Source organism: Melanerpes formicivorus, unplaced genomic scaffold (assembly GCF_026170545.1).
Source record: "Melanerpes formicivorus ecotype bairdi unplaced genomic scaffold, bMelFor1.0.p_v2 SCAF_1, whole genome shotgun sequence".
Lineage (NCBI taxonomy): Eukaryota > Metazoa > Chordata > Aves > Piciformes > Picidae > Melanerpes > Melanerpes formicivorus.
The window spans coordinates 29346676-29370690 of NW_027142353.1; the positions used below are offsets into that span (position 1 = coordinate 29346676).

Consider the following 24015-nt stretch of genomic DNA (forward strand, 5'->3'; position numbering starts at 1 on the left):
TTAGATACCTGGCTATGAATGACACCCAGAATTGATTGTAGCCTACAATACTCTATAAAGCTGCCCTAGTTTACGGATCACAAAAATGATGCACAGAAAGCATTATATATGAGGTCTGAGCTCATAACATTGCACAGTAGAATTATTAATAAAACCCATTTATTTGGAGATTTCCAATTTTGTCACCCTCAACAAAACCCCTTTACATGGACTTCAAAATCCTTAAGTATTTTTTTGACTACTATACTATGCCAAATATTTATTTAATCACTCCAAAACTCAATTTACTGCTGAAACCCTGCATGAATACTTCAGAAGAACTTCTAAGATCCTACACAGAAGGAAAGATTATAGAGGTGAATATTGTGCAAGTAAATCTCTGTCTCTATCACCAAGCTTACAAACTGCTGCTTCTCCCTAAGGCAAGAACCTGAATATAGGCACCTGTATGTAGTAGAGGTCTCAGCAAGCTAAATGAAATTCCTTGAAACATTCATGATGTATATCAACTTCTTACAGTGATGTAGTCAGTGAAGGTGAGAACAGAAGGATAACTGAAAGAGAGAGCTAGACAATAAGTGGAGAGTTTAAAAGAGGAGAGGGCAAGGTGCTAAGTAGAAAGTACTAAAGCCTGGCTGAAGTAAAAATAAAAAAGCTCCTAGTGAAGGAAGCTGAAGATTCAAAAATCTAAATCTAAAATAAGGAGAGGGTACAGTTAAAATACAAGCTAAGATACAAAGTAAAATAATAATAATTTTTTAAAAATCAACATAAGAAACCAAACCAAACAACAACAACAAAAATCAAACCCAAAAAAGTGGTAGATAAAGTTTAGACCCTTCAGAAGCTGAAGTCAGTAATTCTTCGTTAGCCAAACTCTACTTGATTTCAGTGGGAGTTTTGCCTAAATGAGGACAGTGAGAGAGGTACCAAATAGAATAGAATAGAATAGAATAGAATAGAATAGAATAGAATAGAATAGAATAGAATAGAATAGAATAGAATAGAATAGAATAGACCAGTCCAGGTTGGAAGAGACCTTCAAGATCATCGTGTCCAACCTATCAACTAATCCAACCCACCTAAACAACTAAACCATGCAACCAAGCACCCCATCAAGTACACGCTATAAATACATTGATAGCAAGAGGAAGGGCAAGGACAACCTCCACTCCTTGGTTGACATGGAGGGAAATGTTGTATCAAAGGGTGAGGTAAAGGCAGAGGTACTTAACACCTTCTTTGCCTCAATTTTTACTAGCAGGAAAGAATGTCTTCCAGACAGCTGGCCTACAGAGCTGGCAGAAGGAGCCAGGGAGCTGCATAGTTTCCCTATGTTCCAGGAGCAGATAGTTGGAGATCTCCTCAGCCACTTGGATCCCCACAAATCCATGGGACCAGATGGGATCCATCCTACGGTGCTGAGAGAGCTGGCAGATGAGCTGGCCAAGCCACTCTTCATCATTTTTCATCAGTCCTGGCTCACTGGAGAGGTCCCAGAAGACTGGAAGCTGGCCAATGTGGTGCCCATCCACAAGAAGGGCCAGTTGGATGAGCCAGGGAATTATAGGCCTGTCAGCCTGACCTCAGTGCCAGGCAAGATTATGGAACAGGTCATCTTGAGTGCAATCACACAGCACTTAAAGGATGGCCAAGGGATCAGGCCCAGCCAGCATGGATTTAGGAAGGGCAGGTCCTGCCTGACCAACCTGACCTCCTTCTATGATCAGGTGACCCGCCTGGTGGATGTGGGGAGGCCTGTGGATGTAGTCTGCCTGGACCTCAGCAAGGCCTTTGATACCGTCCCCCATAGCAAACTCCTGGCCAAGCTGTCAGCCCATGGCTTGGACGGGAGCACACTGCGATGGGTTAGGAACTGGCTGGATGGCCGAGCCCAGAGAGTGGTGGTGAATGGTGCCACATCCAGCTGGCGGCCAGTCACTAGTGGTGTGCCCCAAGGATCAGTGCTGGGCCCCATCCTCTTTAACATCTTTATTGATGATCTGGATGAGGGCATTGATTCCATCATCAGTAAATTTGCTGACGACACCAAGCTGGGGGCAGGAGTTGATCTGCTAGAGGGTAGGAGAGGCTCTGCAGAGGGACCTCGACAGGCTGGACAGATGGGCAGAATCCAACGGCATGAGATGGAACACATCCAAGTGCCGGGTTCTGCACATTGGCCACAACAACCCCATGCAGAGCTACAGGCTGGGGTCAGAGTGGCTGGAGAGTGGCCAAGTAGAGAGGGACCTGGGGGTGCTGGTTGATGGTAGGATGAACATGAGCCTGCAGTGTGCCCAGGCAGCCAAGAGGGCCAATGGTATCCTGGCCTGCATCAAGAACAGTGTGGCCAACAGGAGCAGGGAGGTCATTCTTCCCCTGTACACTGCACTGGTTAGGCCACACCTCGAGTACTGTGTCCAGTTCTGGGCCCCTCAGTTTAGGAAGGATGTTGACTTGCTAGAGCGAGTCCAGAGAAGGGCAACGAAGTTGGTGGGGGGTTTGGAACACAAGCCCTATGAGGAGAGGCTGAGGGAGCTGGGGTTTCTTAGTCTGGTGAGGGGGAGACTCAGGGGTGACCTTATTGCTCTCTACAACTACCTGAAGAGAGGTTGTAGACAGGCGGATGTTGGTCTCTTCTCCCTCCATCATTGAGGTGTTCAGGAGGAAACTTGATGGGGTGCTTGGTGCCATGGGTTAGTTGTTTAGGTGAGTTGGATTGGTTGATGGGTTGGACGTGATGATCTTGAAGGTCTCTTCCAACCTGGTCTATTCTATTCTATTCTATTCTATTCTATTCTATTCTATTCTATTCTATTCTATTCTATTCTATTCTATTCTAAATCTCCTCCTGAACACCTCCAATGATGGCGACTCCACCACCTCCCCAGGCGGTCCATTCCAATGGGCAGTCACTCTCTCTGTGTAGAACTTCTTCCGAACCTCCAGCCTAAACCTCCCCTGGCTCAACCTGAGACTGTGTCCTCTTGTTCTGGCGCTGGCTGCCTGGGAGAAGAGACCAACCTCTGCCTGTCTACAACCTCCCCTAAGGTAGTTGTAGAGAGCAATAAGATCACCGCTGAGTCTCCTCTTCTCCAGGCTAAGCAACCCCAGCTCCCTCAGCCTCTCCTCATAGGGCTTGTGGGTAATGCAGCTTTGTTTCTTATACTTGAATAATAGCAAGATGTAGCAAGATATTTTGTTGTCAAAGAAAGATGATACATTTTTGAAGAATATGGATATTAGAAGCCAGGCAGTATAAAATTAATTGCTACAACCAGCTGAGCAACATCAATGTGAATCAGCTAACAATAAGGTCCTTTGTGCTGGAAAAGAAAAAAAGATTAAAAAATGGACTTGTGCCACTTTACAAACAATCAAAGGTTCAGAATTATTTCAGCAAAGTTTTCATTGAGTTCAGTAACATCTCAGAAAACAAGCAAGATTCTTCAGTTCTTCTTACAGAAAAAAAAAAAAATATAAACACAAGAGTGAATGTGAATGACCTATTAATTTTTTTACTCAGAATTGCTGTTGTTGAAATTTTTGGAAATGCACCCATTTGATTCACAGAAATATTGCTTGATTAGGCTGTTTCTGTGAAAGTGTACCTTTCCCAAATATTGCATTAAAATATCAAAAAGAAGGATAAGTAGATTGGAGAGTAAAATATTCCTCTCAGCTTGCTAACCAAAGATAAAGCCAATTCAAAATAATCAGTCTGATGAGCAAGATGAAGACTCTGCCTAACTATGTAGTAGCCTTAATGGCTCATGCAGAAATCAAACGGCACTTTTCCTCTTTAGAAGTCATAAATTAAAGGAACTCTCTCTGGAAGCATAATTGGAATGTGGGTATTGTCTAATGCAAAATTTCCAATGTAAATTTTTTTACTGCTTTTAATGTCAAAACCTGAAAAAGACAAAATATCATAAGTAAAGTCTAGGAATCATAAGTAAAGAGCTAGGAATAGCAGAAAAAATATCTCTTCTCCAGCTTATCATGTTGCACAATGTAATAATATGTATTACTGACAAGATTTTGCAAGCATACCATTCTTACCCATAACATGGGAAAGATGATGTCAGTTCTCCATGACATTAATGAGAGGCATCCCAAACCAGTAATTCTAGGACATGCTCAATGATAGATTCACTCAGTCACTGACTCAATCAGATAATCAGTAATTCCCAGGTTTTGCACAGTTACATCCACCTGTTGATTTAGAGATTACAAATGGGAGCTGCCTTATTACAGATGCTCTTCAGCTTAACAATTTGACACACCTAACAGAACGAACTGAGAGAAGAACAGTCTGGTCTGCTCATCAGTGACAAAATGATAATAACTAATCAAAATCCATTATTATTGCTTAAAGAAATTCATTGCCATCTGTAAGCCTGTTGAAGCTGACTGTGATTTTCTCATGCTTGTTTTCTTCCCAATGATTGAACTGTATTGTCTATTTTTAAGAGGAAAAAAACCCCAAAACATACAGCTGCTGAAATAATAAATTGTTTATCCCAAGATAGAACAAACCATAGTGATGAACTTCAAGAACAGTTATCAAATTAGAACTGAGAATGAAAAGCATAGATTTCCTTGTTCAAGGTTTTGTCTTTAATATGTTTTTATTTTTAAGTGAGTTCTGTGCCAGTTACTGAAAATTTGAGGCTACCCAGACAGCAGACTGCTCAATTGACTGAAAAGTTTGATGACTTCTCTAAAATGTGATGTCTGTACAAGAAATTAAATCTGTATCACTGCTCCGAGATAACTTAGGGGGAGGGGGAATGGGCTAATATCACTTATTAAACAACATTAACTGAAAACAAACAAGATGTGCAGGATTCAGGAAGGCTTTTGGAGCTCCAGTTTTTTCCCCAGGCTGCTTATGCAACCTTGCTCACGCAGGCAGTGTAAGGGCCTGCCATTTTATTACATAAGGTAGCCCAAAAATATGCAGCTAGGCAGTTGTGAGCTCCATTAAGTGCTGCACTGGAGTTTCTGTATGAGTTAGCATCTAGAAATGTAGGCATTGCTGAGTCTGGGATTGCTGCTGTTTTTTTGATAAAAGCTAGCATGTATCATCAGCATGGGCTGCATCTGAATGTGTTGTGCTTTGGCCGTTGCTTAAGTGAACAGCAATATAGCCTTTGGTTTAGCACAGACCTGGTATGTGCAATCTAGAGCTTTAAAATCTGCCTTTCAGATGATTAAGTAAACTGTGTCTGATTTAGTAAACAGCCGTCAACGCAACACTATTGTCTTACCCAGTGCTTAAGTACAGTGGATATCTGAAGAAAATTAATTTCCAACACTTCCTCACATTCTCAGTTCAGAATTTCAAAGCCCAGTCTTGCACAGGCAGCTAAAACTGTAACTACAGCAATACCAGGTCAGGGAAGATGACCACCTTGACCCAAAACCTCTCCTTGACACCAGGCAGCAGCAATGGCTTGGGAAGTCTTAGTGAGCAGGGCAGCCATGTAGCAATATTACAGTCTCTGAGCAGAGACTTCTTCAGCCAGGGATTGTACCTTGCTATTCAATGCCTCTTGGTGGGATTGCTTCCATGAATATAATTGCTTCCTGAACCTACTTGAACCCAGAAGATAAGGCTGTCTATCCTCTCTATGCCTGTACAGCTCAATAATAGGACACCAGGGAGCGAGCTTGAGCACTGTGTTCTGCTTTTTGCAGCACTGCTGAAGTTCTAGCTCACACCCTGGCTCTGCTTTGGAGCATTTCAGCTAACTTCTTCTAACTAACTCTTCCCACAGCTGACATGCTATAACAGAACCAGCCCTGAGCAGTGAAGGTGCAAGCCACCAGGAGCCCCTTAGCCTTGGGAGCCTACAGTAGTCAGACACTAGCCCACTTCATTTCACAGAGCAGACAGAGTAGAAGACCACCTGGTTCAGAACCACCTCTCAGCCATGGCTAGATCAGGGTAGTTAGAGATGAGTACAAGAACAAGGGAAACCAACAGTGACATTTCCTCAGGATACTCACCAAGCTTCCAAGAATTTGCAGCTCAAAACTTCCTAAGCCAGAGGCAGTGGTTTTGTATTTAATAGCCCTTGATGGATTTCTCTTCCATGAACTCATCCAGTCACCTCATTAGCTGATGTAACCTCTCAGCATCCACATCCTGTGGTGAGGAGCTCAACAGCCTGACCACATTATGTGACGAACCATCACCTTTTGTTTCCATCCCTATAACTGCCTGCTTCACCCACTGCCCTCTGCTTCTGTTGCTGTAAACAATCATTCCCAGTATGCCTTCTCCATGCTTTGGATAACTTTAAAGACTTCCATTGCATCACTTTCTCAGCATTTTCACTCAAGCAGGAGCTGCTCTGCTCCTCTGAACACCTTTTCTGCCTTTCTCCTCCTTTGCTGCTCTACACCTTTGAGGTGGGGAGATCAACAACGCATGATGGAGAAGATGAGGGCACACCATAATTTATACTGTGAAATAGTGACATTTGTTGTAATTATTTTCCATCCTTTATTAAATGATCATTTATTAAACACCATTAGTTCTATCTGTCTTTTTTTCCCCTTCTTTTATCAAACTCACATCTGAGCACTGCATTGATTTTTTTTTATGAGTTATCCATGGAAGACTTTATCTAGGCTTCTGCATCTTCAGTGACCTGTAGCAATGAATTTCTATGATTGTACACACACTTTCTTCTATTGACTTGCAACCTGATGTGCACATTACATTCATCTGACATGAAGATACTCAAAGAGAAAGGGTAACTGAAATATCCCAGTAGATGATGCTCTGCCATGCTAGCACTTCTTGCATGTTTTGAAATGGCAAAGAGGTTTCACACCTGAACTTCCAAATTTCCATTCTAATCTCAAATGCACATAAATGTACTTCAGATTTTTTTTCTGTGTCATCATTTCACTTGGCTAGAAGTCTTCTATTTTATGCACAGATCCCCAAGAAGAGTGGTGAAAGACCTGAAAAACACCTTCTGTCATAATCAGGCCAGCAAAAACCCAGCTGTTTTACACAGACTTGTGCCCAAACAGGAGAAGGTGAGACAATCTCCTAGTTCCTACCATTTACATGGTCATTTTTAGAGTATCTTTGAGGTCTGGGCATGCTACTTGCTGCACTAGACACATGAGAAAGAGATGGCTTGCATTAGAGAGCTTACAGGCAAAGGAGAGGACAAGAAAAAGTAGGCAGGTGCTGACAAATTACCAGATAAAGAATGTGGCAGTACTATTTCAGAGTCACAAAGGTCCAAGCTCACCAGCAACCTAACTTCTGTGAGAGCTTTATTTTTCTGAAACCATAGGTGAATTTTCAGACTGGAGCAAGATTAAAACTGGTGTTAGGGGTGCTCCCAAGTGTGGCAGGCAACATGCAAGACGCACTAATCCATGGTCCTTGGATGAAGGGACAGAAATGTTTTACCAAAGTGTCACTGAATGCATTTTGGTTAGACTGATGCCTACTCAGAGCACAAGCCTACATGACCATGGCTCTCCTCACCCCCCGTGCCTTTCCTGCCCTCCAGCTCTTGGATTTCTGAACTCAGTTGGCAATATACTGGGGTGTGTGTGTGTATATATATGCATGCCAGTTGTCCATAGCAGATCTCAACAGAGTCCCTCCCAAAACATTGTGAAATACCAAAAGCACCACTACACAAACAAATCCACCACTATCTATGCATTGTGCTTAAATGCTATTGCATGGTGTTTCTTTTTCAAACCTCAGTAATCAAGTTTCATAAAGAACAAGTCAGTCTATCAGATGATGATTATTTCAAAATTAAATAAATTACCTAAAATACAAATATTTGCATGGCCTCAGCCTAATTTTTCGAGAGTAAGTTTTAATAAGAGCAAGGATCGACAGAAAGCTAAGCCAAATCTGGGAAAGTTACTTTTTTTATGCAGGTAATGATCCCTCTACAAAATCTGAAACTCAAGTGCATCTGCCCTAAGAGCCTGGAAGCAAAGCTATAAATACAAATGGAAGTTACTTAAATTCAGCTTAAAAAGAAAGCAAGCAACCAAATACACATAAAATACATATTTGACTGTCATTTTTCAGTGGTATGGTACTTGCCAATCATCTGTTGTACAGTGACATAAGTAATCTGATTGCTCAAAAGTTATGTTGGAACGCTGTAAAGATTATTTAAATTATAATGATTGCTGTATAAAACATCCTATCCTTAAAGAATGCCAGAGCTATAAGTCAAAAAGAGGAGTTGTTCATCTTATTCTTCCTACCTTCAACAAATGTATGATGATACATCAGTTACATGATGACATACTATTTTTATCCATGGAGCTTCACTGTTTTGATGTGCTGTCCATATACTGAGCTATAAGCTCTTCCTGCGGTTTAAAATGTGGAGCCCCCACCCTAGTCTACAGCAGCACTCACCAATTGGACTGAGCCTTTTAGGTCCTCAGCACAAAAACCTAGTGTGGGACTTTGACTGGGGCATTACTACCCTGTCTGCGGCAAACCCAGCAATAGAAGAAGGTGGGCAGACAACACAGTGGAGGCCTGAGACTGGCTCCTCTGCCAGGTCCTGTTCTTTGGAATGTTGCCTGATGGTGAGATACAGGATAAAGAGAACAAACACATGGGCTCAGCATGACTGCAGAGCTTAGGCTACATGATGAAAATAGCTCCTCTTCTAGTCAGGATCCATGACTGAAGGAAAAAGTAGTTGCTCCTCATGGCAACAAGACAGTAACAATTTCTGTGAGAAGACCAGAGGAGAGGAGCAAAAATGGAAACAGGGACAGAAGAACACACTAGGCAGCACGAGGTGGACGGTGTGAAAAATAAAAAAGCAGTACCATAATACAATCATTGAAAGACGAGAAACTACTGGTTTTCCAGGCTCAGATCTTCTGTCCATGTCCACCACAAGTCTCTGATCACTTTTTCTGCCCACCATTCCTTCTCTTAGTCTGGGTTTTCCATATCTACCTACAGTTCCCTGCAGCTTGTTCCCAAGCATTTTCACCTATGACACTATCAAGTCTTCAAGTCTTTTGACTTAACTCAAGGTCCCTGCTATTCCCTATGCCTTCATGACCAATACTACATTTCCATTCTAGTCTCACCATTTGTTGGCTCCACACCTATGGATTAAATAGTTTCCTCCTTCTTCTCCACACTGCCTCTACATCAGCAGGCACACCCTGTCACCAAAGACATAGTGGATAGTCTTCAATGCTCCCTCTTTATGGTGCTCACCATAGCAGTAACATCTGGGAAGAATAACTGCAGGGGAAAGTCCACTTAGCCCTTCACCCACCAGCTGGAGGTCTCTTGTTCTTTCCTGGAAGATGGGCAGCTCCTAACAACACTGAGATGTTCAGCATGCTCTGTGCTAACAACATGTTCAGTGAGTGATACCATTAAGGTCAAGCTCTTAACATCCCTCCATCGAGAGTATGCGACCTGAGCATTGTGACAAAATGATAACTGAGAAAAATTCTGGAGGTTTTTCATATGCTAAACATAAGACACAGCCCCATCACAAGCCAAATATCTTTCCTGCTCCAAAACACAAACCCACAAGAATTCAACTGTCTCAGTGAAAGTGTTTCTCAACACAGCTAAAAAAATATAGATACACGGAAAAAGAAAGATGAAGGCCTCCTAATGCAACACGATGTATACCTAAACCATCTTAATCAGATACGTGGCCAAAGAATACAAATCCTTCTAACCTCATTCTCAGAAATAGCTGAACTGTTTGATCTGAAACTTCCCAAAGAGAATCCATCTTCAGCAGGCACTCAACCTGGAAAAATGTCAGCCTAGGTTTCAGCTTAAAAAAATATAGATGTCCCTGAAAGCAGAGTACTGTACTGGAAAACAGTAGGTAATTTTAACTGCAGATAATATTGCTTCTGAGGATAAATAACAACTCCTTCAAGTGCTCCTGCATGCTCTGAGATAGAAAATGGGGCAGTAATCATGATTCTGTAGGTTCAATCCTGCACACATGTAGGGTGGCACCTTTATTTGTGTGAAGAAAACGCAATTTTTGGCAAGTCTGCTGTCTCCAGGCTCTGGAGCAGGGCACAGGAGTGCCACCAGTTTGAGGAATTACCGTGGTGTTGGATTCTTGGTTCTGGAATACCTTCATCTTCACATGCTCACTAAGACAGTGCACAGTTTGGCAATTACGTTCTCCAAATACTCTTGCTTCCAAGCCATGTCTGAGGAGCAACTCCGTGTCCATATTCCTCTAGAGAAACTTATTGCAGGATTGGGCCCTCCACCAGCTGACAGTTCTCAGAATCAGACACAGATCAGTGAATGAGCTGGCTAGGTCTGGAAACTGTGAACACTAATTACTTAGCATCACCAAGCAAACTAAACCCACAGTGGGATACAAATTCAGAGTAAGGAAGTGATAATTTTCAACTTCGAGACACAGTGACCACTTGTTGAGATGAACAGTCAGGTTAGCCATTCCCATCCAAAGTCAAACCCTACAGCCTTTCTGGAGAATTGAGCACCATGAAAAGATTCATGTTCCTCTGATGGCTGTAATGCTTGTAACCACTAATTATTTCTGAGTCACTTGAGTGAAAGTAAACTGCCATCCTGCAGACAGTTAAGGAGTATGGAGGAAAGTTTCTGAGTGAGTGTGCTCATTAATTTACAAATCAGGCTTGTGTCCACCTTGGAAAACACCACCACACAACTCCTTCAGGAAGAAGCCCCGTGCTACCATTCGGCCATGGATTTCACGTTTCCCCCCCATTCTGAACACTTAAGAGAAACAAGTGGAAGCCCGGAGCGGAGCTGCAGCAGCAATGGGGCTGCCCCGGCACCCTACACAACCTCTGGCACTCAGAGGGAGCCTTTACCCATACAAAACCACCAGTGGTCTTGACTGGAAGTTTTCCTTGACCAAACAGATCCTGTTCCAGTCCAGTCTATATGAAACCCCAACGTCAGGAAACTCCCAACCACACCAAAATGAGATGGCTAGGGGGACAGGTTTGGGGGCAACTTATTTTCACAAAGGGAAGGGCCAGCCTGCCAGCACCCTTCCAGCCCGGTCGGGACACACACGCCACGCTCCCCACGCAGAAACTTTCCCGCGGCCGAGGAGCGGCAGCGCCGGGCACGTCCGCCGCCCCCGCGGTGCCGTGGGACGGAGGGGAGCTGACCCCGATCACTGCCGCGGGGGGACACGTGTGGACGGGAATCCCGCGTGGGCGCTGCTCAGCACGGATGTCGCGGGTGGGCGCCCGCTGGGCGGAGGGAGGGCCGAGGCCATAGGGCCACGCGTTACCTGGGGTGCCGGTGCTGCGGGAGCGCGGCGGGAAAGCCCCAGCCGCTGCCGCCGCCGCCGCTGCTGCTGCTGCTGCTGCTGCTGCTGTCCGCGGTGGCCACCTGGGCGCGGGAGCCGCCGCTAGTGCCGGTGCCGGTGGTGCCGGCGGTGCCGGTGCCTGTGCCACTGGGCTGGATGCCGCCGCTTTTCCGGTGCCTGCCGGTGCCGCTGCGGCAGCGGCCGCCGCTGCTCCAGCAGCGCAGGAGGCCGGCCTCGGGAGCCGGTAAACTCTTCTTCGCTGATGAGGAGCCGGGGATGCTTTCCGCCTCCTGCCTGCCACTGGTGCCGGTGGCGGTGCCGTGTCTCATGGTGCGCGGGGCCGCCGCATACCGCGCTGCCGCCACCCCGGGCGCCGCGGGACCCACGCGCGCCGGGGCCAGGGGCTCCGCCGGCAGCGGGAGGCCGTCGAGAGCCCAGGCTGCTGCGCGGAGAGAAGAAGGCCGGGGGCCGGAGGGTCTGCTGTCTGAGGCTCCTGCTGGGGCATTAAGTTGGACGCGCGGCCGGGAGAGGCAGGGCGGGCTCGGGGGCTGTGGAGCCGATAGTTCTCCGTGAAGTTGGAGCCCAGAGGGCGAGGTGAGGGCATCCTCTCTGACGGCCTTTCATCGCCGCCGCCGCCGCCCTCCCTCGCCTGCCCCCGCCACCGGGCCGCCGCCCCGAGCCCTCAGCCGGCGGCTCTGGGAGAAAGCGCCCCGCGCCCCGCGCCCATGGGCAGCTGCGGCCCCGGCGGCTGGCAGCAGCCGCGGCGCTTCTCCGCGCCGCCTTCCTCAGCCGCTCTCTCGCCTTCCTCGGCAGAGATCGGAGAGAGGGGGGTGAGGGGAAAGACGGACACCCAAACCCGAGGCCGGTGAGCAAAATGGGTCAGGGACGGGGGAAAGGGAACCCGGCTCTCGCCTCCCACCTTCTCGCGGTGGGCTCCGAGAAGGCCGGGCTGGGCGGACGGGTAGCGAGAGGGCTGCAGAGGAGTTCTCCCGCCCCGGCTTCCCGTGCACAAGTGCAGGGAATGTTCCACTGACCTACATATTTTTCCAAACATACGTGACCTTTTTTCCCCCCCCCCCCTTCTCGTTCTGTGGGAGGAGACAGGCGAGAATCCAAGAAAAGGAGAAGCTGGAAAGACAACGAAAGGGGAAGCAGGGGGGGAAACCCCAAAACCGTACAAGTAAAACCCCTCTACCAAAAAGTCAGCCCCGCAAGAAGGACGGATTTACAGCGCTTCAGGCAAACCCCGGCATACCCGCCTTTGCTTGTGTCTATAGCGAAACCCCTCGCTGCACCGGCGCCCCCTTCCCCCCTCCACCCCCATAGCTTGACCCCGGGAGACCCCGCCACGCCAGCCGGCCACGGTGCCACCGTCCCCGCCCGGGCAGCGCTGCGCCCAGCTGCTTGGACGCCAGCTCCCGAGGCACCCCGGCAGGGTCCCTGCTCGGCTCGTCTCTGCTCGTCGGGCTGGGGACTCCCTCCCTGCACCGCCCGGTGGGGACCCTGCGCCCTGCCCATACCCACGCTCCTGCCGGCGGCGGGCGCCGGAGGAGCCTAGTCGGAGGGGGGCACGGCACCTCGCTGCCCTGCGGCAGATTGCCGGCCTCACAGGGCACAGGCAGGAGCTCCCGATTTGGTTATGCAACGCCGCGCCGGCAATTAGAGCAAAACCTTGACAGAGTGAGCTTGCCTTTTTTTTTTTTTTTTTTTTTTTTTTTTTTTTTTTTTTTTTTTTCTTCCCCTTGTTTTTCTTCTTGTGAAGTAGGTCATCCTGCTTATTCCACACTGTGCTTTTTTTCTTTTCCCCCCCAATACTCCTGCAAAGTGGCCAGTGGGAGATAAGGAAGTGTGCTGGAGTTTGGGAGGAGCTGTTGATTCGGAGTGCTCCTTTCACTTCGCCAGGTGTTCCTGACGACTTCTGACGGCGGCAGGGAGCGGAGTCTGGGGCTGCCCTTCTTCTCCCAGGAGGGCAGAAGTGGTTGGGGAGCAGGAGCACGGCATGGCGCAGCCCGTTGGTATCCCCACGGCTTCCCACGTCCCTCTCTCTCCCGGGCCCGGCCGCCCTGCCCGCCTCTCCCGAGCCCTGCAGGTTATTGCCCCCTGGCTGCTGTAAACCTCGCACCAACTCTGCAGTCGGGGCTTGCTGGCAGTACTGGGTTCACTCGGCCAACACCCCCTCTCTCCCTATTGCTGTGCCAGAGAAACACCTAGAGCAGTCACCTCTTCCACCCACAGAAGCAGACTCCTCCTGGGATACAGGATTTGCTTTTTATGACTGTTGCAATTTTTTGTTCTGATAAGGGATTTCCTGGGGAGGAAAAAGCCTTTTTTAGCTGGTGAAAGTTCTGTCCCCACCAGAAGCGCCTGCGCATGTGGTCATACCTGTGCCAGCAGAGTTCGTGTGGTGGGCGAAACTCCCTCCCTTGCCATTCTGCCTTATTTTGAAAGTCAGGTTAATCCTTGCAAAATACCGTCCAGGAGAGACTCCTCTGCCTACAGAGGGGGTTGGGGGGAGGGAGGAGGGGGTGGGGGAGGGGTTTTACCAGCCACCCTGTGTTACTCCCGTTTACTCCCAGTTACTCTCAGTCGTCCGGTGATGCCCAGAAGCCCCCGTATGCCACACCCAGCCACTTATTCAATCCAGTTCAACCCCAAATCCAAATGTTAACAATTACAAAGTATGGAAAAATGTTACACTCTTGCTGAGCACTTTTACACTGTTCTTTATACAACAGGCATGACTAATGTTGAAAGGGTAAAGTTGTTTACTTTTAACCAAAATTAAATACAAAACTTTGAAAAGCTCCTCCCTTCCTTTGGATGAAACCCAGCATTTTTTCCCACTTGGAAATTGTCAAACAGTGGTTAAACAATCCTTTGGCAAACAAGTAGTGCCTGAGGGAATAAAGCATCAGATACATGGGGAGTGGAATAAAAGGCATTTCTGTTCCTGAGGTATTTTTCTTGTGTTGCACAATGAAGCATAGCATAAAATCTTCAAGCCTTGTAAGGTTAGAGAAAAAGAACTTCCCATGATTATATACACCACATGATTTGATATTCCAGTCCTTTTGAAAACTTACCAAAACCCTGCCCCCCAAACAACCCTAGGCTTTCAAAAGCTGTGAAATCAAGTACCTTGAGGAAAATACCATGTCGAGAAAGGCAATCAGAGACACAGGGGCGTATGCACAAAATCACATCTCTACCCTGCTTAATATTTTCCGTGTGAATTTCTAAGGACCCCATTGCACAAGTGAAGAAGTGAGGCTACTTAAGGCTTGTTTTTTAATTCCCTAGGTTACCAGTGTAAATTATAATTACAGGAACAAGCAGCAGATTGGCAGAGGGAGAGGCAGGCTTTTCACAGTACATACCTGAGTCCCACATTGTGAAACACCAGCCATTTAAAACAGGCACATTCTCCCCATACAGTGACACATGGAAAACAACCCAGTACTGTCAATACTGCGTTTGGTTTGTAAGTTAATGAAAAGGTTACACTGATGCCACATGTAAGAGCTTTAAGGCAGGGGGCTGGCATTCAATTAAATGAATAAATAAATTATAATCATGAAATATCATCAAGTAAACTGTTCAGGCACCAGGAGCCTGTGATGCAAAGCTGCAGCATCTTATGTTTTGACTAGTATAATTGGGACAACCTTCACAGTCCAGAAATGATACAGCAGGGTTGTCAATGGGCTGTGAACCACAAGCTAGGTACCTCCCAGGGTGGAAGGTGAAGGGGAGGAACGGGAGAGGACAGCAGCTCTCCTGGGACCTCGCTGCTCTGTTGTGGCAAACCCATGGGAGGCACGTGGGTTTGGGTGCAAGTTTGTCCCAGACATACTGTGTTTAACTCTGCTGGCTTGCTTTCTCTTTCCACCAGGGATTTGGATTATGCAGTGCTGCCACCACAATGTGATGTAACTCTCAACAAAGGAGCTACCTCAGACATTGCTTGGCTCCAGAGATAGAGCCTGGCCATCACGACCTGGAAGAATAAGCATTACCTGTACAATATCGATGCTTTTAACATTTAGAGGACTGTTTAACCTAGAGAAGAGTTTTTATCAAGGAGTTCAATGGTAAAATGAGAAGTAATGGTCTCAAGATGCACCAGGGGAAGTTTAGGGTTGAGGTGAGGAGAAAGCTCTTCACAGAAAGAGTAACTGGACATACTAACCTGGCAGGGGAGACACCATGATCAGGCAGGTGGTTTTCCCAGGGCGAGGCTCATCCTTTGCACTCCGGGTGTGCTGACCCCTGCGATTTCCCCAAATGCGGGAAACTCGACTGCATAATTTGTGGTAGTGGGGGACTATTTTAGGAGGTTCTTCACCATGAGAGCGGTGAAACCCTGGAATGGGTTGTCCAGGGAGGTGGTCGAGGCCCCGTCCCTGGAGGTGTTTAAGAGCAGGCTGGATGAGGCTCTGGCCAGCCTGATCTAGTGTGGGGTGTCCCTGCCCATGGCAGGGGGTTGGAACTGGATGATCCTTGTGGTCCATTCCAACCCTGAATGATACTATGATACTATGACATTGGAATGTGCTGCCCAGGGAGGTGGTGGAGTCACCATCCCTGGAGGTGTTCAAGAAAGGATTGGATATGGCACTTGAAGCCATGATTTAGTTAGTCATGAGGTGTTGGATAATAGGTTGGACTTGATGATTTCTGAGGTCTTTTCCAACCTTATGGATTCTATGATTCTATGAAAATTGAAAGATTGTAGATACAGATTAGATATTAGGGAAAATGTCTTCACTATGGGGGTGGTGAGACACTGGAACAGGTTGCCCAGAAAAGTTGTGGATGCTCCTTCCCTAGAAGCACTCAAAGCCAGGTTGGATGGGGCTTTCAGCTATCTGGTCTAGTGGAAGGTGTCCTTGCCCATGGCAAGGGGTTGGAACTAGGTTTCTTTAAGGTCCCTTCCAACCCAAACCATTCAGGGATTTCATAATTTCAAAGACACAAGCACACATTGCAGGGAAATAAAGCACAATTTAAATGGAAGGCCTACATTTGGATTAGTGTTTGTGTGGAACTAAAAAGGGGTCTCCCAAATAAGCATCTTTTAACAAATATAAATGGCAACACTTGTGCAAAAATCAGGGACAGCACTGCAGGAGGGGGGGTCATGATGGGAAAGAATAAAGGACTCTCAAAGATCAAACCAAACTGCACCGAATATGAAACTATTATGTTTTCAAGTAAGAAGGAGGTGGACAAGGATTAATTTGACTACTACTCATTAGACTTTGGGCCATTTGTTTCTGTGTTTTCCACAATGAAAGAGAACAACAAAGACAAATACACGGCAGGTAAATCTAGTGGCTTCTGCTCTCAAAAGAGTCATATCTGCCATGGCTGCTGGGAGCTCTTTGTTGCTTTCCAGGCAGGCTGGCTGGGGGTGATGATCATGGGAGTATGAGGGACAGATATATGGAACTCCTTCTAAGGGTAACACACTTCTGTAACGAATTCTGGCAGAAATTTCAGGAGAGAGGAATGGTCTTCACAGGATCAGTGTTGTTTTCCATTCTGCAGCTTACAGCTTCCTCAAGGAGGGAGAGGTAGTGCATACTTGTGAACCAGCAGCACAGCCTCCAAATCAGGGAAAGGCAGGGAGATGCCACAGTGAAATGAACTTCAGATACATTCTCTGGTGCTGTGTCAAGTGCTGGAATAAGATTTCTGGTCGGTCTTCAGGGATCTCTTCAGCTAGAAAACTGAACTACCTGTTTCTCTGCCTGGTTATTACAAGAGATGAGTCAATTTACTGATTTGAGCTTACCTTAGTCTGATCTATTTTGAAGCAAAAATATACCCATTGTTACAGGTTTCAAGGAAGAACTTATTCATGTAGACTTCCTACCTGAGGATTTTACTTTCCCAGCTCATCAAAAAAAAAGGGTTGCAGATTTTCTTTAAGTGATTAATACACAGAATGGGAAGGGTGAAGACATGGATTGAAAAATTAGTGACTAAATATTGAATAGCCTTAATGTCTGGAAGCGCTGAAATTGCTGCTGGATGGCCAGAAAGGCCTAATCCTTCTGCCTGGCAATTGTGTGGCTGAGTATTTACAGCCAGCCTTCAAACAAAACAGCTCTGCAGCATGAGCTCATATGCACTGTATTGTGATGTAGCATACCGTATGTGTGTCTGTGTGTCCATGTGGTGAGCCAAATCTCAAAGGTGTGGAAGGAATTCCTTCTTATATGGGAAAGAGGTAGTCCACTTGTCTTCTGGCTGGCAGTGGCCTTAGTGTCAGTGCACCTCTTAGCCCATACAAGGCCTTTCATTTACTCACAGCAGGGCCAGAATACACATTATGCAAAGTCTGGTTTCAGTGGGACTGTCCTGGTTGATACAAATAAGGAATTATGGCATGGTCGCACCTGGGATAAAGGCTCTGTTCCAAAATCAGGGTGATGGAACTTGTTTAGCTCTGGGGGCTCTTCAAGAAAATGAAGTTAAAACTCACGCCCAGAAGTAAAGGATCTGCTATTTTTCACAGTATCACAGTATCACAGTATTGCCAAGGTTGGAAGAGACCTCGAGGATCATCAAGTCCAACCTGTCACCATAGACCCATGACTAGACCATGGCACCAAGTGCCACGTCCAATCCCCTCTTGAACACCTCCAGGGATGGTGACCCCACCACCTCCCCAGGCAGCCCATTCCAATGACCAATGACTCTCTCGGTGAAGAACTTTCTCCTCTGGAAATCCATGTGAAACAGAAGATAGTAAAGGGTTATAGTGCCACAACATGAATTAAGAATGTCTGGGAGAGGTCTGAATGCAAACACACTGTCTTCAGCTTTACCTTGACTAAGAAAAACAAGAGTGCTAGTGTTGGACTGAGGTAGTATTTTTTTGGCAAGACACCATCCCTATCAATCTCTGCAAATACTTAAATTCTTGGCAGGTTTCACAGGGACCTCCTACCTCTTCCAGAAGCTCTTGATGAGCAGCAGGAAGGTGTAATAAACCATTGCTTCTCTCCATACAACAGGCAGCCTGATCCCCCTCTGCTGACCTCAGCAGGAACTAGGTTAGGCCTGGAGTTCAATCTCACTTTCAGGATTCTGCAGTGTTCCAAATTCTTTCCTGATTGCTCCCTCCTCTCTCTCTTCCTGAGTACTGTTTTTGGTTACAACCTTGGAGTTATAATACTATACCACCACACGCTTGCTCTTTCGTATTGTCCTCAGCTTCCTTTGGTTCTGTGCTTCACTCCGCTCTTGAATGTACTGTAAGCTTGTTACATTTTTACTAATGACACATTAGTAAAAATATGGAAAATTTAAATGTGAAAGTTAAGTAAACAATAGAAAAAATCATAACAAATCTTCAAACTTGTGGTTATATGGATCTAGCTTCACTTATACAGCTCCTGTCATGATTTTCAAAGCAGTAAGCAACTATCAATATCAGGACAAGGTGTAAGTCTGCATTTATCAGCTTGACTTTAGAAAATCAGCTCAGAAGATTTTGCCAGGATGTTTGTAGCATACATGCTTAGATCTTTCTCATTACCTTCTTTTAGACAGCCCCTATATCTGAGGGGACTGCTGTTAGGACTGCTGATTCTGACCTCCTGAACAAATCCAGCACACAATTTCCTCCACGGCCACCTACATTATTGTTGATCTTGGCTTTAAAAAAAAACAAATCAGGTTAATCTCTTCATTGTCTCTTTCAGTATTTTTATTGGTGTTGCCTGGACCACAGCAGTTAGTAGGCACAAGATGTCAATGAGGCACTCGGAGTGACCTGCAATGTGCTCACCTCTGTCTGAACAGATATTAAATACCTGGTAACAATAAGAAAACTCCTACTGAGCTGCATTTTACATTTTAAAACAATCTGCTGTTTGGAAAAGTTTGAAACAATCTGCTGTTTGAAAAGTATAGTTATACAGTTTAAAAAAAAAACAGATTTTTTTTTCCCCTTGAGATAGATTATTTCCTTTCAATGTCAACAAAAATGGGCAGCTTCATGGACTGCTTTTCCATTTTTTTGTGGCAGTGAGCTTCTCCCCCTAATATTCTTGCAAACACAGTTCTGATTTCATTTGGAACACCCTAGAAGAGTGTCAAAGCAGCAACAAACTTCTCAAAAACAGTTTCACTAATGCAAAATCATAGTATCATAGTATGATTTTGCATAAAATGAGGGAAGGTGGTCTGTTGTTTTTACAAAGTCAGGATTTTGGCTGTGAAAATTTGGGAGTTTTATTTGGCCTCCACTGTTAGGACAATGAAGCTGGTGAAGGGCCTGGACAACAAGTCCTATGAGGAGCAGGTGTGGGAACTGGAATTGTTTAATCTGGAGAAGAGGAGGTTGAGGGAAGATCTCATTGCTCTCTACAACTACCTAAAAGGAGGTTGCAGTGAGGTGGGGGTCTCCTTAGTATCAGGTGACAGAATGAGAGGAAATGGCCTCAAATTGCTCCAGGGTAGGTTTAGGTTGGATATTAGGAAAAATTACTTTACTGAGAGAATGGTCAGGCATTGCAATAGTTACCCAGGAATGTGATGGGGTTCCTATCCCTGGAGGTAAAGGTTGTGTAGATGTGGGATGTGGTTTACCTGAGGACTTGTCAGTGTTAGGCTAAAGATTTGACTCATGATCTTAAAGGGTCTTTTCCCATCTAGGCAATTCAATTATTCATGATTTTTGTGAATGGCCATGATGGTGTTAGGTTGATGATTGGACTTGATGGTCTTAGAGGTTTTTTCCAAGTGAAACAATTCTATGATTGTATCAGGGCAGGCTGTGCACAGATGTGGTTGCTAGCAGTGGCTGTGCTATTCCACTTGCACAGAGCATTGCAGGTAGGAAGGAAGCAGAGGAAGAGAAAGTGTTAAAGAGGTAAATATTGACTCAAAGAAAGGAGACATAAAGGAAAATGTGGGAGAACTGTAAATGAGACAGAGAGGATGGAGAAAAATTCCTCAGCAACTGTAATTAGGTTAGATTTCACACATAATTGCAGTCTTCCAGCATCAGCAGATACTGTAGGCAATATTTGCCCTCAGCGGCATTTGCAGAGAAGGCAGCGAGTTGTTTCAGCCCACAGGCCCTGATCCTGATGTTACTGCACCAGCTGCACACAGACCTGAGCCCATTGCAGCAGCTGATGTCTTCTCCTTCCACACCACTGGAAGCAGAATCAGCATCCAGCCAGGAGGTTTGCAGGGAGTGGAGTGGAAGTGCTGGGCACAGGGACACAGCAGCCTGTGTAGATGCAGTCACACAGCCTACATGGAAGAATATGCATTTAACGAAGCTTCTGCTGCAAAACTGTTCTATCAATTTAGTACTGAACAGAAGGTGTTTAAACTACTACCAATGCCTGGCTGATGCTACTACCTTTGAAGGTACCATGGAAGGGATGAGCTGGTACCTACCTCCTTGCCACAGGTTGGAAAAGTAGCTTTTAAGATGTACCTCTCCTGTATAAAACTAGATTGTATAGGTTTTCTGCAGGGAAAACAGATTTCACCTTTACGTCTTCGGTAGAAGTTTTACATTAGCCGTTCGTGCACCATCAGAAAATCAATTACTGTTGGTATTCCATGCAGATGAACAGCCCAGAGTAATAGAGAATTCATTTTACACAATGCTTTGAATAAAATGCTAAATACAGCAAAATATTTTTCGAAGGGCTATTCATAGGCTCTGTGTAGGAACTATGTCTCTGAGGGGAAGTGTGCACCTTTGTGATTCAGACAAGAAGTGAGTTTCCACCTTCTTAATGCTAACATTGGTCAAGCACATATTTCTGCCAGAATAGATCAATGGCAACAAAGCTCCATCGTCTGTATTGCCATGGCTGTAACTTCACATGGAAAAATGCTTTATCTTTTAAAAGTTTCACAGGCTGTATTGTTGTAGTGCCAGTTGTTACGAGACTCTAAAATAACTGAATTACTCCCTCATTCTTGACACTCTTATCATCTTTTCCTGTTCTTAATGCCAAAGCAGTTTACTGATTAGCTTTGCCATGTATGTTTCAGTAAATCATTGACATCAGCACCTCCTTATAAACAAAATCATCTACAATAACAGCCCTGTTCATGCCTGAGCTTGAGGATGTAGCTGGAGCAAGGAAAGGGACTCAGATAGTTTTAACAGAAATGAATTATGAAAATAAGAGCAGCAATGAACAGCCAGACAAAAATATGCTGTCTCCAACTGTGGCCATAACAAGAAGTCTGAGGGATTGAATAAGAACAGCACAAGCGTGCACTTCCCTGGAGTGCTCTCTCAGCTGTCAGTAGTTTATGCTCAGGAGCTCCCCATACACCCATGTAACTACCAAAGGCAATGTCTTCTTGCAGGGAGCCCCACTGCTTAACTATACACTTTATGAAGAGCCATCTGGTTTTGCTCATTTTGAACCTGCTAGATTTATTTGGAACCTCTTCATTCTTGCGTTGGAAAGGAAGGGAAACAATCAAACTCTTTCCATGCTGTTTACACAACTCGTGGTTTTATAGAGATGTGCTGTATCTTCTTTCAGACATCACTTTTCCAAGAACCAAAGTATGGAAACGAACATGGTTTTGATCTCTGTAGCTCTTCTCTGAATATTTTCCACTTTATTTATTTTAAGATGAGAACTAGGACTGCACATACTATTCAGCAGGAAATCCAAGTGGGCACACATGAAATCTGCATAGGTACATGATGGTATTCTTGCGTTTGCTTCCCTAATAACTGCTAACATGGCACAATGGCTCTTGTGTCTCCAAGATCTTCTGAGATGAACAATGTATTTCAGTTACATGAACTCAAAAACATTTTTTCCCATTTACCTTTGTTTTTTTTTAAAAGCTTTGCTGAATTCAATCCAAAATAATAGAAATTTGTATTATCTACAGCTTTAGCTCTATTGAAAGGAAGTAATGGCTAGAATATTCTATTGTAGCTTCCAAGATTTCTAGAGGGGCTATATTTAAATAATGTACACAAAACATAGACATCCTGGAGGGGGAAGAGGGATCAGCCACAGAAAATGTGAGCAGCAAAAGGAAATAGAATAGAATAGAATAGAATAGAATAGAATAGAATAGAATAGAATAGAATAGAATAGAATAGACCAGGTTGGAAGAGACCTTCAAGATCATTGCATCCAACCTATCATCCAACACCACCTAATCAACTAAACCATGCAACCAAGCACCCTGTCAAGTCTCCTCCTGAACACCTCCAGTGATGGCAATTCCACCACGTCCCCAGGCAGCCCATTCTAATGGGCAATCACTCTCTCTGTGTAAAACTTCCTCCTGACCTCCAGTCTGAACCTCCTGTGGCGCAGCCTGAGACTGTGTCCTCTTGTTCTGGTGCTGGCTACCTGGGAGAAGAGACCAACCTCTGCCTGTCTACACCCCCCCTTCAGGTAGTTGTAGAGAGCAATAAGGTCACCCCTGAGTCTCCTCTCCTCCAGGCTAAGCAGCCCCAGCTCCCTCAGCCTCTCCTCATAGGGCTTGTGTTCCAAGCCCCTCACCAACTTTGTTGCCCTTCTCTGCTCCAGCAAGTCAACATCTTTCCTAAACTGAGGGGCCCAGAACTGGACACAGTACTCGAGGTGTGGCCTAACCACAAAATATTTGTTTCAAAATGTTCTGAATTTGTGAAAATGGATTCACAATAGGGTAGAATAGTATAAAAACCTGTTTGACAATTCCCTGTAATATGGTAAGATAGAATAGAATAATATAAAAAACTCGCCTCTGACAATTCCCTGCAGTACAATGTACACCCTCCTTTTAAATATTTTTGTTAGAGCTAAATCCCATGAAACCAGGAAAACAACTAAAACAACAGATGACTCTTTCTGCCAGTTGCTATTGCAATCTATTACTTGCAGGAAGGAAGCACGCTTATTTAAAAATATCTTCCTTTCCCTTAAAGCTGTAGTTAGATGTTTTTATTACTTGAAAACTCTTGTAAATGTCATAATTACCCACTTCCTTTTTCATGTCACAATCCTTGCTAGATGTGTGATTTTATTTCCTAAAATGTAATCTAATGTCTGAGTATTGGTATGATTGAGTAAGACTAATACAGTACTATAAGAAAACAATCAGTGATGACCTAAGCTTAAGTCTGATGCTTCCTTCTTCCAAGGTAACTGATACCTCTTTCCCACTTGACTCAACCAAGCAAACCACCAAAATCCCTCTCTGTTTCTTGCCCCCAGGTTTTCCACCAGTTTCCTGCAGCAGCAGCCAGTACTCCCTGCTGTCACTCTGAGATTAGTCTAACAACCTCAAGCCGAGTGCCACAAGGTAAAAATATTGAACCTGTGCCTTAAAATGTCCCTCCAAAGTTATGCCTAAGTATCTCCAGCTGCTTTATGAGAGTAAGTGAAATAGTCTGAGAGCTTCATTTCAGATAGAATAATCTCTACTTGCAACACTCAGCAGTGGCATCCAGCTTTCAAAAGCTGTTGGTAATACTGTATTGGCAGGAGTGTGCTGGCCTATTCACTCCTGAGGAAAGCAAGCAGCTCTGGTCTGCATCACACAAACAGAACATCGTATTTCTGAAACCTTTGATCTGTGAATTTCCTACCCCTTCCACTCTATCTTGGAAGTCTTTCAAGGAGATGCAGTACATTTCTTTGGGGCATGAGGAGTTTTTGACTTTTGC

General features: G+C 45.3%; 1 protein-coding gene and 1 non-coding gene across 4 annotated transcripts in view; one reads left to right on the plus strand and one right to left on the minus strand.

Moving 5' to 3' along the window:
* NPAS2 (neuronal PAS domain protein 2) overlaps nt 1-13817 on the minus strand; it is a 134170-nt gene extending 120353 nt beyond the window's left edge. Inside the window, exon 1 of one of the 3 annotated variants that reach the window (XM_068138457.1) lies at nt 13722-13817. Coding sequence is in view for 2 of the 3 variants with exons in the window: in XM_068138446.1 (XP_067994547.1) it covers nt 11322-11668 (347 nt within the window). In the remaining variant the exon portion in view is untranslated. Of the gene's footprint in view, nt 1-11321; nt 11943-13721 lie in introns of those variants that run through there. The other 2 variants (XM_068138446.1, XM_068138440.1) reach the window with 2 other exon arrangements.
* Nucleotides 13818-15520: 1703 nt separating this feature from the next.
* Nucleotides 15521-15684, plus strand: LOC137445300 (U1 spliceosomal RNA). The gene has a single exon (XR_010988390.1). It is a non-coding gene; the product is annotated as a U1 spliceosomal RNA (small nuclear RNA).
* The last annotated feature ends 8331 nt before the right edge of the window (nt 15685-24015 follow it).